This window comes from Gadus chalcogrammus, chromosome 9, assembly GCF_026213295.1.
Source record: "Gadus chalcogrammus isolate NIFS_2021 chromosome 9, NIFS_Gcha_1.0, whole genome shotgun sequence".
NCBI lineage: Eukaryota > Metazoa > Chordata > Actinopteri > Gadiformes > Gadidae > Gadus > Gadus chalcogrammus.
The window spans coordinates 4,233,584-4,249,767 of NC_079420.1; the positions used below are offsets into that span (position 1 = coordinate 4,233,584).

Below are 16,184 nucleotides of genomic sequence, written 5' to 3' on the forward strand. Positions count from 1 at the left end.
GTGGTCACCCCTCCTGGGCCATCCCTACTAAAAGACTGGACACGCCGCAGTTAATAGAAAGCAGTTAGCTATCCCCTGCATAGTTTGTTTTTAAAAATCGCATAATAAGTTCAAAAGTTGATATAGTTACGCCATTTAGGAGCACACAGTCTAGGGGCTGCGCCTGCTTACTTGCGCCTGCTTACTTCTTCAACCAACCATTTTTTTGTCTGTACTGACAATCAGAGACAGTGAATAAAAAAAGATTATGATAGAAAAAAATGGTACACAGCAATAATGGAAAACAGGAATGACGACCAATAAGCCCTTGGATCAACTGATTATTCGGATGTAAGGAATTGTGAGATGGACCGATTCATTTTTTCAGCACTGGATTCAGCAGTACTATTGGCGTGAGTCAAAGCTAGCTTGCGGTGCCTACTATACATTCATCCTTACTTTAAAACATCAGCATCAACCGTGTAGCTCTTATGGAAAAACTGCAGTGGGAAGAGAGAGAGAAAGAGGCAAAGTTGTTCCTCTCTCGGTGGCACTATGGTACTCTTAACTATGTGGTTATTGTAGGCTCCTAAACACTAAGCTGTAGCACACATCTATGAGCACTGTACTCTTCACTCAGAGCAGCCTGAATGCAACAGAGGAGATCGGTTTGTCTACCACAGCACACGAATAACTGGTTTGTCAGGAAACACGGAATAAAGAATGAACATTGTTATTGACCGGCTAAGTTGTTGCTTGCTACATTGGTAAATGTCAAAAATAAATGTTAGATTCCCTCACGCCGCCCCTCCCCTCCTTCTTCGTCTGGCTGTCGAACTATCTTCCAAAAAGAAAAAAGAAAAAAAAGAAGCACGGACTGCATCGATTTGTCCAGGTGGATGCTGGGAAACCGCGGGATTGGTTGGGGGTTGGCAGAAGAGGCTCACTGATTGGCCGGCAGCAGGCCTTGCCGCTGGGCGTGTTCCAGGATGGCGTTGTGGCAGAAGAAGTACTGGTCTGGGGTCTGGATGCTGAAGGCCCTCTGGCTCCTCATGCGGCGCACCGTCTGCCGCACGTTGAGCGTGCCGATGTCCTGCAGCTGGGACAGGCAGATGTCCAGGGCACAGAACGTACCTGGAGGAGCACAGCAGGTGCACATCCATCACAACGTCATACAATGATACATTTAGTCGGTGTCAACACTATTTAGGCCCAATCCCCTTTCTACCCCTTACCCCTTCCCCTTACCCCTTCCCCTTACCCCTCCCCCATGTCTTGAAGGGGTAAGGGGAAGGGGTAGAAATGGGATTGGGCTTTAATGTGTGAAAAGGTGTTGTCTACGTCCTGGCCTACCCTAACATTAATGTTCCACAAGGTGTACGTGATCCGCAGAAGAAGGGGGTGAAGTCAAACTGTGCAGTGTGCGTAAGGTGTGTAGCAAGTGTCTGTGTGTGTGTGTTGTTGACACCGCCGTAGAGAACACTCACCCGTCCTCCCGATCCCCGCGCTACAGTGGACCACCATGGGGGGCCCCAGTGGGTGTCCGGCCCACTGGGGGCCCAAACTCTTCACCACGGCCTTCTGCTGCCTCTTCACGGCCCCCAGGAAGTCGATGAGAGTCACGGCCGAGGTGGGCACCCCGTAGTCTGGCCAGCTCAGGTACTGGAAGTGACTGAGCTGCCTCTGTTCACACGTCTGGGGGAGGGGGGGAGGGGCACAAAGAACCAGGATAAGGGCAAAGCAACCAAGAAGATACACAACTAAAACTGGGCTGGCGGGGTAGTGAAGCGGTGAATTCAGAATCTTTACCAGATTTGCGGGAGTGTAGGCTTGTTCTCCTCATGTGTAATTCACTTTGGATCTCCTAAAGGGCTAAATATAAATGGTTTGATTCCCAGCCAGAAGGTTATGGGTTAGATTCCCAGAGTTCTGAGACTACCTGTAGTTATCCTAGACACATTACCCTTACTTGCTCCTCAATGAAAGGTATGGGCGACTCTCTGCAAGTCACTTTGGATAAAAGCATCAGCAAAAATTCTTCAGATTCGGGTAAAATATTTTTTGATCGAATGCATTGATTCTTGAATACAATTTGTACTGTCCATGTGTATGGAAACATTGACCTGGCTATCCGTATGAACATGACACTTGTTGACAAAATGCCACGCAGTCAAAAAAAGGTGATCTATTGTATCGAAGAAAAGGTCCCCGAATTGCTTCCATCATGGACCTGATAAGAACCTATTGGGTAACGGGTTTTGAGGTTGAAACCACTTTCTGAATTTGTTTACTTGCTGTTCCATGATAAGTGCACTATTTTCATCCAATCAGAAAGAGTGTCTGTAATACCTTTGTTTGAACAGAGGTTCTGGTGTCCTGCGGTTAAGGATGTTAGCATTGGAATAATGCCAGGTGTTAGCATTCTTTACACCTAGTGCCTTCAGTGTACATACTGCAATTACAAACGTACATGTGCGTGTGTGTGTAACTGTCCCATTAAATAACTAAGTTCATCCCATTCAAATAATTTGGTTAGTTAAAGTATTTTTGGTTTTAATGAATAATACAGCCCTAAATGGGAAGGATTGATTAGTTAAGGTTATGTCCCAACTACGGCAGATAAAAGATGTAGCAAAATCGTATTTTCTTTCCTGCTCTGTGCTTCCGATCTGCACTAGGTTTCCATTCCAAGGAGAAAAGATAGTGGATGAATCCTTCAGCGTTGATATTGCATTATGAAAACCCTTGATAATTATTAGAATTTTGTTTATAAAAAGCTAGTATGGTATCCAAGTATATTTTAAAAACGTAATTGTTCTGCCATAGTGATGAGTGAGTGTTAAAAATTCATAAAAACTAAAATGTTGTTGTTTTTCCATTAAGTGTGGACATGGGCCTTGGTTGGACCGTCGCTGGCCGCTGGCCGCTGGCCACTGGCCACTGGCCGCTGGCCGCTGGCCACTCACCCCCCCCCCCTGTCGCTGGCCACTCCCCCCCCCCCCCCCCCCCCCAGTCAGGGACTGGTCTGAGTGTGTAAAGGACTGGTCTGAGTGGGTGAGGGACCGGTCTGAGTGTGTGAGGGACCGGTCTGAGTGTGTGAGGGACCGGTCTGAGTGGGTGGTGCTACCCCACCTCGGTGTTGTGCAGCTCCAGGGAGATGTGGTTGTAGTGGGGGTGGTGGTCCACCCTCTGGTTGACCACCGCCATGTGGCCGTACACCTCCTGGCCCCCCTCTTCCAGCGGCCAGTACTGCCCACACTTCTGCCGCCCGCCCTCGTCCGTCCTGTGGAGAAAATTATATATTTGGATACGTTAAAAAAAAAAAAAAAAAAAAAAAAAAAAAATATATATATATATAGTTATATATATTATATATATATAGTTATATAGATATTAATAATGAATGAAAATGTTATTAATAATTATTATTATGACTAAGGGATCTTAATTACAATGAGTTATGGGGAAGGAGTTGGATTAAATAAGTGTAATCTTCTTCCCACTTCTTTTCTAACATGTTACAATTATCAAGTATTTGTCATTCAGGTATCTAATTATGCTTTCTATTTTGTGTGACATCATTATTTCTTTGTATGACATTTCTGTTTTTCTTTTACATGTTCGATATACATTTTCGCAGATGAAATATAGAATGGAAGAATAACTAAGACCATAAAAATGTCATTGAGACCAGGGTAGGATAGAGGCGGATGCTTTGTTGCTGCGTGATAAGCCATTTAACAAAGTGTGTGGTTGTGTCTAGTCTAGGATGGAAGAGTCCACCCCAATGGCATGCGTTTACATTTTACATTGTTTTAACCCATCGCTCGAAGCACAGCTCGAAGGACCAACAATATGTTTTTAAAAGACATCATTGGTCGTCCTACCTAGTAGTCATGACGATGACGAGTACATTCTGCTCCCAGATCATCCTCCAGAAATCACCGTAGGTCTTTTCTAGTGGACCTGGATGGAACAACACAACGTTTCATTGTTTTCGACGGACTTGCAGAGTAAGACTGTAACCAACAGGGGTTCTGAACAAAAGTTCTTATTGTAACGTGTTACGTAATCTAGTTTTGGTTTCGTTGTAAGAGGATCACTGAGCATGCCATCTCCGGAACTGGTTTTAAATGGTCAAGAGACCCAAACCATTGCCTTCTATTCAACTTTGTGTAGACAAGGATGATTGGTTTAGGCGGTCTTAGTAAAGCCTGATTGGACAAAGTCGTCTTACTCAAAGCTGATTGAATGAGGGTGGTCACATTGCGCAAACAATGCTCCCGTTCAATTGGCTGATTTGCTTGCTGAGCCACGATAAGCCCTGTACTGCTGAAACCAATTTCATCAAGGCACCCAACCCTCGGTTCATTCTGAAAGGTGACAGTTGTATTCATACCTTGAGTACCGATGTATGCATTCTTCTGTTTGTAGCCATCCATGAAGCTGGCGTTGATGTAGTCCGATCTCTGGCAGAGACACAATGTTGGCACAAATTCAATAACTTATAAACCCATGAAACCGTGAAAGTGGCATGGCAATCTACGCCTCAAAAGTAAGTGAACCGATGCATCCTGTTCAATCTGTGGGTCCGATTATATTCATCTTTATTAATGTCAAGCATTTGGTCATGGAAATGGAATGACTCAATAAAGTTACAATAAGAGCAAAAATGTATAATAAGTCAATAAACATTACTTTCTGAAGAACAAATGAAAGAACTATTTCTATATAGTATAATTTCTACACAATTTATTTACAAGTCCTAAAACATTGGTTTAGGTATCGATAGCCCAAAAGCACTGCAACAGTAATTTGTGATCCTCGAGTGCATCAATATTTGATAAGGGTGCCAGTCTGGAGCGCAGTAGAGCCATGGTGACAGTACTAACCTCACTCCTTCGGGCTTGTAAACGCACTCTGGTCTGGTCCAGGCAAAGCACGTCGCCATAGCGATTCCGCTCCTGATTGCAGGCAGCTCTGTTCGGAACAAGAAAATAGGGAAATAATCAGACAAGAAATGGTTGTGCTGACCCAATTCAGCCACCAAATACATTTTATTTGTATAGTGCAATTTAGGGGACTCAAAAAGACATTTGCGGATTAAAGAACATAAGCCACGGAAAAAGAGAAAACCCAAAAATTGGAATAGCAACCAAATCTGCCCACTGCGAGTTATTCAAACCCACCTGGCGTCCGGAAGGCCAAACTAATTTCCCTTGCCCAAATTGTCAAAGAATAATTAACAAAGAGAGGTCACGAGAGGTCAAGTCCGGTGAACAAACATCCCGCCCTGGTCGTGTCACGCTGCAAGGTCATGCGTGGGTGACACGGGTTACGGTCAACTACTATTGACTTATTATCTACTACAAGTCAATAAGCGGACATTCACCAAGCACCGTGTAGCATTGTGCTGTCAAAAAAAACAAAGAGTGGGTTTGAATCGAATGCCGAGTTCAAAATGTTTTGGACCGAATTTTGGTGGACCGGAATCTTTGCGGGGGGGGGGGGGGGGGGGGGGCATCAATCTAGCCATCCATCTAGCCAGCTTTCTAGCCAGCTTCCTAGCCAGCTTCCTAGCCAGCTTCCTAGCCAGCTTCCTAGCCAGCTTCCTAGCCAGCTTCCTAGCCAGCTTCCTAGCCAGCTTTCTAGCCAGCTTCCTACACAGCTTCCTACACAGCTTCCTAGCCAGCTTTCTAGCCAGCTTTCTAGCCAGCTTTCTAGCCAGCTTTCTAGCCAGTTTTCTTGCCATCTATCAGGGCATGTGTGCCTCACATGCGCCGTGACTCACATGCAGAGTCACGGCTGCCTCATCATTATCATCATCATCATTATTATTAGGGAAAAGTACCGTAAATCAGCTTTGGCTAGAAATACTACGACGCAAACACCGGATGACAAACACTGGCTCCCTATTCAAAGAAAACTTTAATAAATAACACAGCCCCCCCCCCCCCTCCCCAAAGAGCTTACAGTGCGCAGTGGAAGGTCCCGGCCGGGGGGTCGTTGCGGATCTCCTCGTACTCCTGGTGGATGCCCAGCCGCTGCAGACGGCCCAGGTGGGCCAGCAGGTCCGGGGGCCTCATGGCGTCGGGCCCCGGGGCCGCGCAGTGGACGGAGGTCTCGTCCAGGGGGAGGCCCACCAGCTCGTCCACGGGGTCCACGCGGCCGTTCTGCCCCGCCAGCAGCTGCTGGTTCCAGCTGTAGGCGTCCAGGGGCAGCAAGCCGCCAAGGTGCTGGGGCAGACAGTCCCTGGGGAGGTGCTGCCGCAGCTCCGGCATCCGGACCATCTGGACCTGGGGGGGGGGGGGGGAGAGGTTGGGTCAGGGGGCTGGAGTGGGCGTGTCACAGCAACTACTACTAGACTACAAGAGATTGCTTCTTTTTTTTTTTTTAACAACAAAATAAGTACACTAATTATGTATTTTAATCCAATGTGAGTGGGAGTAGATTTTTTTGAGAGTGTCGTCAATGGGATGCCTGGTTGGAGGGGGTCGAGACCCGCGATTTGTGATGCCGTTATGCGTTTGACATTATGCAGTGCTTAATTTTCCTAAAACACACCAGCATCTTAATTTTGAGTCACTAAGTTGAAAGAATCTGTAGCACAAACAGTCCAGACATTTTGGCCGATTTTGAATTATCATCGAGCTGTTGGACAATTCAGAACCGATCGGATATAACTCCATTTAGTTAAGTAATATATATTTTTAATTCTTCTTACCCTCTCTCTCAACTTCTCCTTGAGCAGCAGGCTCAGCAGGTTGTAGGGCACACGGAACCACACGGGGGCTCCAACGATCAGAACCTTCTTTAGCCTAGCCGGGAACGCCCCCTGGTGGCCAGAGAGAGCAGAGCAATTAACAACGTTAGAAAAAAACATTCTTCCCAATCAAAATAAAAAAGCTGTTCTTGGACAAGAACTAGATACTGATAAGTGTTTATAATACTTAGAAATTTGTTTATTTTGAGATAATATCAACGTTTATGACAATGCATCAAGGTCATTGACACTCTGGAATGGGCCAAGCAGCCAAATCAACAGATGGTTTCTTTGTATAAACAGCTGTTGCAAACCTTCAGTAAATTGAGGATCTTCTTGCTGAGGTCCAGCTCAAAGTTTGTATAGTTGGAGCCGGCCATGTCATAGATGAACACCAGGCCGTTCCTCTGGGTCTCGAAGCTGTGGCGGAGAAAGACCGACTGTATTTATCATGTTCAAAATGGGTTCACCATGGTCCTGGGTCAAATGTATATTTTTTTAATGGTAGTAGAAAACAATTGGTCAATAATAGCATTCACACAATTGCTTTTTTTCAAATAAACACAAATAAGTAACACTTAACAATAACGGTTAATTAATTAACATTAGCTAATGCCATAATATGGATAAACGAACCTTTAATTCACAGTTTACTAATGTGTCTGCTAGTAATTTACAAATGGTGTTCATATTTACTAATGGTGTTCATGTTGAATAACATTTAAGCATCATTCAATAGCATTAGTGTTGGGCTTAACACTAACACACTTACCTTAACCCCTATGTTTCTGCTTTACAAAAACACTAACTACAGCATTAACTAACGTTAATCCTCAACCCTCATTGTAAAGTATCACAAAGAAAACCTCAATCCATTTCAATCCAAGTTTAAAGCCCGTATGTCTCTGGCGGTCTTGGTCCTCACCTCTCCACAGCTCGGTCCAGCAGGTAGAAGAGGGCCTGCAGCACCACGTGGTTCCCCGTCTTGTTGGGGTGGTGGAGCTTGGCCGTGTACAGGGCGATGGAGGCTCCCGACGGGTCCCGTACGCTCTGGGACGCCAAGCAGAGAGAGAGAGAGAGAGAGACACACGGTGAGCCTGTGGTCCAGCTGCAGGTCAAACCGATGGGTCTGGTACAACTCATTTAAGCAATGGGCCGCTAGTCAAAAGCAGGCTTCTTTTATTGATTCAATGCAATCGGGAGGGGCGAATTTCTAGAGGAACCCTGTGATATTACTATGATATATGATATCCTACTGAATATAGCCTAACTGATAGTGTATTTGCAGCATTTGGACCTTTAGAATAAAAGCCAATAAAATAATTGTAACTTGCCGCTGCAGAGTGTTGTACAAAATGTTCACATATCAAAGTGTGCACATACGTGTTCCCGAAGTTGAAAACCCCACACAATAAAAGCAATAATGAAATAGTAAAGGAACGGCCACAAGGGGGCGCTTTGGGTCAGTTTTCTGGCCACTGGCGGGTTTCCAGAAAGGGGGCCGTCTCGACAGTTCAGCAGGAGGGGCATCTACAGCGAGAGACACGGCTTCCATTAACCCTCGCCTGGCCACCATCTCGTCTCGTCTCAGACAAGTTCAGCGGCTGGCCAGATGGCGTCCAACAAAATGTCTTGCTTGCTTTTACAGAACCCCTAACCGCCAGCCAAGACGGGGCATTTTCCGGAAACCTACCCTTTGTAAGCAAGCAAGCCCCGTGTTTGTGCGCGTTGGTGTGCGTGTGTTCTCTGGCACGGACACTAAAAATACCTCAGACAGGATGTGAGGCTGCAGGAGTGTGACGTCAGACTAGAGGATGTGCAGAACCAGTGGCTCTGGTTCCGCACGGGGGGGAGGGGGGGGTTATTACAGGGGGTAAACAATAGCCTGTAGCTTTTTTGGTTCCTGACATGGAATTTTCCCTAGGAAGAACAAACCAATTTCCCAGAATCAAAACGTATTCACATAACATTGATAGGGCTACCTTATTTATTTTTATACCTGTATTACTACGTATATCTTAAGAGTTTATTGGGGATGACTTTGAAGAATAGCTGAAAGACGGATTACAAAATGGAAGGTTAACCATCAAGTCTCATCGACACGGTGCAAGCCTGCTCCCCATTCACTCATTTAAATGAATGAGTTCTGGAAACTTCTCAGACACTGGACAACTGGAACCAATTCACAGGCCAGACTTTCCATGTACGAGCTCCCCGGCCGTTTCCCTACGGTCCGCAGAGTCCCTCCCCGTCTTCACAAAACATCCGACGACCCAACTCTTCCCAGAACCAAACCCATCAATTCTCCCGAGCATCTCCGCGTCGAATGGAGAACGGCTCTCCTTGTGTCGTGATGCACAAACCCCTCCTACGCCTTTTGCAATCTCCTCTCGGGGGGGAAAACAAACAAAAAACAACAACGCTAAACCCGACTCGCTGCTTCCTAGAACTGCAACTGTCCGTAGCGTGCGTGCGTGCGTGCGTGTTCAGACACACCGCACTCCCATTTCTGCAGCCACGCTCCGATATCGATCGCATCGGGCGCTCGCTCCTTCACGGCCAGGGCTTTTATCCAAAGTGGCTGTGGGTGAAAGCCTCTGCTGCCGCGCGGACCCCCTGTGAAGGCAGAGCGCGGGGCCGGGCGGGGCCGGCGGGGGGGGGGCACTCACCAGCACGGTGAACTTCCCGCTGAGGAGCTCGGAGCGCAGGGGTTCCTCCTCGGGCTGGAGCCGGACGATGCCCTCCTTCAGCCGCGTCTCCTGGGGAGAGAGGGAGGGGCTGTTAAGGAAGAGGCCGGGGGGGGAGAGGGAGGCGCTGTTGAGGCTAGGTCGAGGGGGGAGAAGGAGGTAACCTCTGGGTACCCCTCTTACTGTACTAAGCTTGAGGCCTAACCTTAGGCCCAATCCCATTTCTACCCCTTCCCCCTCCCCCCTCCCCCTTCCCCTTACCCCTTCAAAACAAGGGGGAGGGGGAAGGGGAAGAAATGGGATTGGGCCTTAACCTCGGGGTACCCCTCTTACTGTACTAAGCCTGAGGCTTAACCTCGGGGTACCCCTCTTACTGTACTAAGCCTGAGGCCTAACCTTAACCTCGGGGTACCCCTCTTACTGTACTAAGCCTGAGGCTTAACCTCGGGGTACCCCTCTTACTGTACTAAGCCTGAGGCCTAACCTTAACCTCGGGGTACCCCTCTTACTGTACTAAGCCTGAGGCCTAACCTTAACCTCGGGGTACCCCTCTTACTGTACTAAGCCTGAGGCCTAACCTCTGGGTACCCCTCTTACTGTACTAAGCCTGAGGCCTAACCTCTGGGTACCCCTCTTACTGTACTAAGCCTGAGGCCTAACCTCTGGGTACCCCTCTTACTGTATTCACTGCGAGATGCGTTTGATAAAACTGCTGGCTGAATGACCAAATAGTTAAAGCGGTACTGCAGTTTAACATTCTCTGAATGACTCATTAACTATTGCGAGAACTGAAATGTTTCTATTTTATGCAAGTTTTGTTTTTCCAAGATTTCCTCATCACACAGAAAACCCTTTCGAAGGAAACCTTATACGGCACTGTCAAAGCACCAGCGCTACCACACACATGCTGCGACCTAGTCCTACTTGAAGTTGACCTTCTGCCAAACACGTTTTTTTAAGCTAGTTCCTGTTTCTGAGAAATCTCTCTGACTTTAATGTTTCCTCGAAAAAATAAGGTACTTGCACGGGACCTTTAACCTCCTGCTGACTTAGCACACTTTCAGGGCGTTTATCAACATTGCAGATTGAGACTTTTCAAATTAGCTTTGGATGAAAAGGAGTCTGCTAAATGCCCTAAATGCAAATTGTTCCATGCACGGATAATTTTCAGGTTGTCTTGAGCGGGTAATCTGAATATTTGGTCATTTTAAAGCTGGCTCTATGGTTTAAGTTAAGTTTCTATAAGTATTTAAGTTATGGTTGGTGTTTAAAGGTTCACTGTACGGACCCGATTCTTACTGTTAATGAGCACACACACAATCTCCTCCGAAACACAACTCTCAGTTTCATCTCCGGTACATCTGAAGAGTTTCCGTCTCTGTAAGTCTATGAACTGGGACCGGTTCACTCCATGTCCTTGAGGGAACTCATAAGGGGAGAGGGAGTAAAACTTCATAAGTAAACAGGGATTTCCATGAGGCACTACTTTCACAGTTTCACGTGGAAACGACTCCTCTAAAATCTAGATGTGTGTTCTCTCGTATGAGCAGCACGTTGCATTTCCTCCTATAAAAACTTTCCCACTTAATAAAGAAAGGTATAGCGGCACATTATCCCACCGGCCTCGTTTGTTGTGGCGCTGCCGAGGGAGAAGAATTTGGCCGGAAAGTTTCCGGTCTCCTGCCCGTGTGTGCACGAGAGCGCACGAGTACAGACCGCATTGCCGGTAGCCTCGTGAGCAGCAGCTTTATACTTTGTAGGGCTTTGGAGACGTTTTAAACACCCCTTGCAGTTTATTTTAACTCCAGACTTTAATGTTCGAATGGCCTCTGAAGGGTGCGACTCTTAAATTCAAGCTTCATTTAATGAGAGGGAGAGTCGAACCGAACGAGACTGCCTACCGGCGGCGCACGCACGCTCCGGACTGAAAGTCAGCCAATGTTTTCAAAAAGATGAATAGATAATCACACTAGGTTAGATGTGAGCTTATGTTAATCCTCCATGTGTACCGTGTGACTCCGACCAAAAATGATCATGGAAACAAATTGTGACCTAGTGCAGGAAATCTGTTGTTCCAACGCTGTCTTTATGCCACGATCTAGGCCCCACATGTCATCATATGCCGATGCATTTTCATTCACCATCAACCAAAGAAGGCCCATCTCTTCAGATTATATTCCGGTTTCTTCAGATGAAACGGGCGGTAAAGTGTCACGATTGTGTTTCGGTTTTGAAGGCCTTCAATATGCGATAAACACAGATCATCGAGTTGTTAGTCATCGAATCGCAGAGCCCTTATTATTATGGACGCCTCGTCCATAATGGAGGAGCAATCTGAAGTCAACCGGTAGACTCGGCCCGATGAAAGGGTGGAATTGAATTGATACTTTATTTGGTTCAGTTAGGGTTCTCAATGGACTTGGTCAGGCAAACCAAACCAGAGTTCACTCGGAAGCGGGCCAAGCGGACCGAGTTAGTTAGTCGGCACAAGAGTTGGATTGAGCATTCACACCACCCCATACTAGCCATACTACTGGAAGAAACACATCAGGGTTTGATTCAAACAAACAGCTCAGGTGTGAAAGCCTCTTTAGAGCTCATGATCATGTGTGCTATGCACGATAAAATTAAATACTGGTATAGATGGAAATAAGATCCTACATATTGATCTGGATAAGTGATGTCCTAATTACATTTCCTTAAGGGCAGGCTGGTGGTATGGGTGTTTGACTCCCAGCTGAAAGGTTTCCCGGCCCCATGTAAACGGTCTACCCATAGTCCTCCTCATTAAGGCAGATATGCTAACCTCTACCATGGTCTCTTAATGACGCATATCGCCACGGTAAAAGTTGGATAAAAGCGTCTGCTGAATAAATTAATAATTTCTTCAAAACTATTCAGTTATCTGGACAAATTGAGAAAGCGTCCCTTCTCCAATACCCCCGGGTGCATATGCTAGCGTCCGTTCATGTGTGGGTTGGAGCGTGACTGCAGCGCCTTGAGCCTTCGGTGGGGCATCTGCTTGAAACATCATGCTAACACTCAAAGTGAAAGAAAAAAAAAAAAAAAAGGGAAAAAACCCTAAAAAAAACCTGATGTTGCGTAAACAGGAATGCGACCAACGTCACGTAGCTCGGGGAGAATTCTACGGACAGAGCTTCCATGTGCTGCCCTCTGCGATGACCCGCATCTGGTCCCAGTTTAGGAACCCAGAGTGTGTATAAAAAGGGCAATTCATCACGGCTCACGTCGTGAGATCCTCGGCGGATCTCTCTCATTAGTCGACGGATGTGAAACGATGCGCTTTATATAGCAGCGGAAGATCAAACCAATGTACACGATGACATTCTCTGGATGCAGGGCTTGGACGTTTGCCATTGTTGTCTGTGAGGGGTGGGGTGGGGTTGGGGGGGGGGCTGAGGAGATGTACATCATCAAGTAAAGACCATTGTAGTATACACAGTGTGCGTGTGCGTGCGTGTGCACTGTGCGTACCCTGTAGTTGTGGAACAGCTCTATGGCCCGGAGGACATCAAACTTGCGGGCCATGAGAAACTTGACGGCCAACTCCCAGGACAGAGGAGACACTCCATGTTGGCTGGTCCACTCGTTGATCTCTTCCAGGAACTGTTTGGTAGCCTGGGGGGGGGGGGGGGGGAACACACGTACGAATGAAGCCAAGCGGATGTAACACAGGAAGTGCAGACGCAGTGCGCGATGACCTCATGCCAGTATTGGCGTCGGTACCACGTATCTGTGACGCGTTCGGTGTTTACTGCTGATTTCACCACGGTGCTGTGGTGTTACTCCGTTTTTTTGTCAAATACTACAGCTTTATGCGATGTTCCTGTGAGGACGTTCATCGTGACCCCGCCGTCGCTGTGTGAATGTTGAATGTGAGGGAATATTCTAAATCGCTTTGAGTGGCCAATAGGTTACAAAAGCGCTATATATAGAGCAGTCCTGCCTGTGAAGGAACATGAGCGCCAACCCCTATCATTAAGGAATAAATAGTGGTTGGGATGTTTACAGTTACTTCCTACCTAAACTCTAAACATTGCAACTTGATGGATCCATTCGGCTTGCACAGTCGACTCGCACATTTACACATCATTAATAAACAAGTTATTGGGTAGTAAAGATCTGCGATAGTCAATATCGCAGAACCACACTGAAAATAGCCATCCTAAAACCAAGAAACAATACAAAACCTACTCGACAAGTACCCACTTCAACACTTCCCTTCCCCCAAATAACTTTCAAGTCCCAAAGCCGAGCCCTTGTGTCCAGGCCTCGGTACACATGATGTGGTCAAGTCCGGTCTAAACTCGGCCGACAGCCTCGTGTCCAATGTCGCCCTCCTAATAAAACCGGCGACGATAGAGAACCAAAGCACTACCAAAACACAGCCCCCCCCCCCCCCCCCCCCCCCCATGCAAAAGACCTCCACACAGTGTAGCGCCACGGAGCCGAGGTCCCCATATGCCTGTCATTACACAGATGACTATCAAAGTCGGTAGCCCATTACCGGGCCAGGACCTCGTGTTCCACATCTTGGAGGGATTATCAACCCCTCCAAGATGGCCGACGCTGGTTCCCGAACAACAGGAGGTTTCATTTTACTTGCACGTCTTTCTCTTCTCCACTTCCTCCCCGCCCCCGCCCCCCCCCCCCCTCCAGACATTAGCAACGTAATTAGTGATGCCAGATGAAAGTAGAATTTTTGGTTGACGCTTTCATTGAGAAAGTGCAAATAGCTGCTAGTGTGCATGACACTGCAAATACAAATACATATGAACTACATATACTATGGCTGTATCTTTAGAGGGCTTCCGGTATTCTGTACGCACCTCTTTTAGGCCCCCCCCCCCCCCCCCAGGTCAACACCCCTCGGTGAATCATCAAGAGATGATAGAATAGAAGAGCCAGTGAAAGCTCACGCTCACAACAGAGGGAGGAGAAGAAAAAAAAACACTTCCGATCTCTGAGTGAGCACAGGGGGTTTGGGGGGGGGGGGGGGGGGGGTGCACGTGGAGGGAAGAGAGAGAGGGGGGAGGGGGGAGGAGGAGGAGGAGGGGGGGGGAGGGATGGAGGGGAGAGGAGGAGGGAGAATGTGGGCGTGTGACGCGGAGGAAGTCAGGTCCCTAAGAGTGTGCAGGTCTTCAGGAATACAAGACGATCAGTGATGGGCCCCGGGCCCAGGGCAGACAGGACGCCACTGTCTCTCCACAGGAAGGCCCCGGGCCTGCCAGACAACAGGGGCCTCTGCGGGCCCTTTAGTATGCACAGGGTGTGTTCCCAGATCCGCTCCTGCCTCGCCGTCACCCGCCGCGGTCGGAAGGGCAATAAATAAATTAACTAAATGTTGGCCGTCTTCTTTCGAGTCAGTGAGTGAGTGGGTGAGTGTGTGTGCGAGTGTGTGTGCGAGTGTTTGCGTGAGTGTGTGAGGGAGTCGGGAGTGAGTGTGTGTGTCTTGCTTGGGCTACCCTTTCAAAAAGGCTGTCAAGATGAAGAGGAATGCGCACATTTAAAAGATGAAAAACATAAAACAACTCATTTGATCCTTTCTCATTGCGGGCTTTAAAGTTATTCGGTCTTGATCACATTGATTGAAGACGACAATAGTTATTGTGGCACGGAGCTGGTGGTCTGGGGCTTGTTTCCTTTCTGTTATTTAATTACACTTCAGTGGGGTCTTCTTAAAAACGCAGCCACAGAAACCAAAGATAAAGAAGCCGTTGTTAATAAAAAAAAAGAAAAAAAAAGACTGAAAGTTTGGGCCATAAAGGTCAGTGTTGTGCTCCCGGAGGCCGGCTGAGGTCAGTTCTGGTCACGGGCGTTGTTCAGCAGAGCTACAAAATAACGATTTGAAAAACAATCATTATCCTTCCCCGAAACTGAACGTGGGAGGTCAGACCGTCATGGTGACCTCACTTTGAAAGGTGGAGCAGTGAGTGACTAGAACCTTCCGGTCAACATAGAAATGCCAACGCGAATCAAAATGCCGATGGGGAATGTCAATGAATGGCCAGGTGAAGTGATAACTTTGATTACACAGTCGGTCAGATCGCACACGCCTTGCCCCTGAAACGTGTTCCGTGTTCAAACAGCAGCAGCTGGTGGATGTCTGAGACTACGGTCTCTGAACACGTTTAGCCCTACACTAGCCCCGCCCCTTCCTGCCATCCCACAGTCACCAGGTGCACTCTGCAATCTCATGGGTCCATTGACAAGGGTCCGATTTTGAGGCCCTTTTAAGGAGGACAGACGGTTACAACAACCTGCCGCCCTGCTCAAGTCAGCCGTCCGACCCTCCAGGGAGTGAAGCCCCTGAAAGAGAGAGGGGTTTAAGTGGCTGCCGGTGGGGTTTATTTTGATGACAGCGGTGGTGAAGACATGCAGGCCAGAAAGCGACTTTCGCTGAATCGGATACATAAATATTTATCTGGCTGCTTCATATTTTCTCTACAGCGGGGGCCTCATTCACTCAAACACAAAGTAATCCATTATGCATTCCCAAACTACTTGGGTCTCGTTTACACGGCTCCGCAAAGACAGAAGGGTTCTGGTAAATATGACCGACTGGTCTGCTTTAAAACATGAGACAGCACTTGTCCTGGCTGACTTTCTGTGTGTGTTTGCATGCACGTCATGTGTGTGTGTGTGTGTGTGTGTGTGTGTGTGTGTGTGTGTGTGTGTGTGTGTGTGTGTGTGTGTGTGTGTGTGTGTGTGTGTGTGTGTGTGTGTGTGTGTGT

The 16,184-nt window shown here is 47.5% G+C and overlaps 1 protein-coding gene across 1 annotated transcript in view; it reads right to left on the bottom strand.

The window, feature by feature from the left end:
- Positions 1-3: 3 nt before the first annotated feature.
- The window catches only part of ptpn9a (protein tyrosine phosphatase non-receptor type 9a), a 19,798-nt gene continuing 3,617 nt past the window's right edge, over positions 4-16,184 (bottom strand). The window contains exons 2-13 of the mRNA XM_056598812.1: positions 12,925-13,068; positions 9,412-9,501; positions 7,668-7,792; positions 7,057-7,162; positions 6,704-6,814; positions 5,953-6,275; positions 4,872-4,959; positions 4,379-4,448; positions 3,867-3,945; positions 3,112-3,262; positions 1,467-1,674; positions 4-1,113 (exon numbers count right to left, since the gene is read on the bottom strand). Coding sequence (XP_056454787.1) covers positions 923-1,113; positions 1,467-1,674; positions 3,112-3,262; positions 3,867-3,945; positions 4,379-4,448; positions 4,872-4,959; positions 5,953-6,275; positions 6,704-6,814; positions 7,057-7,162; positions 7,668-7,792; positions 9,412-9,501; positions 12,925-13,068 — 1,686 coding nt within the window. The 3' untranslated portion in view covers positions 4-922. The remainder of the gene's footprint in view (positions 1,114-1,466; positions 1,675-3,111; positions 3,263-3,866; positions 3,946-4,378; positions 4,449-4,871; positions 4,960-5,952; positions 6,276-6,703; positions 6,815-7,056; positions 7,163-7,667; positions 7,793-9,411; positions 9,502-12,924; positions 13,069-16,184) is intronic.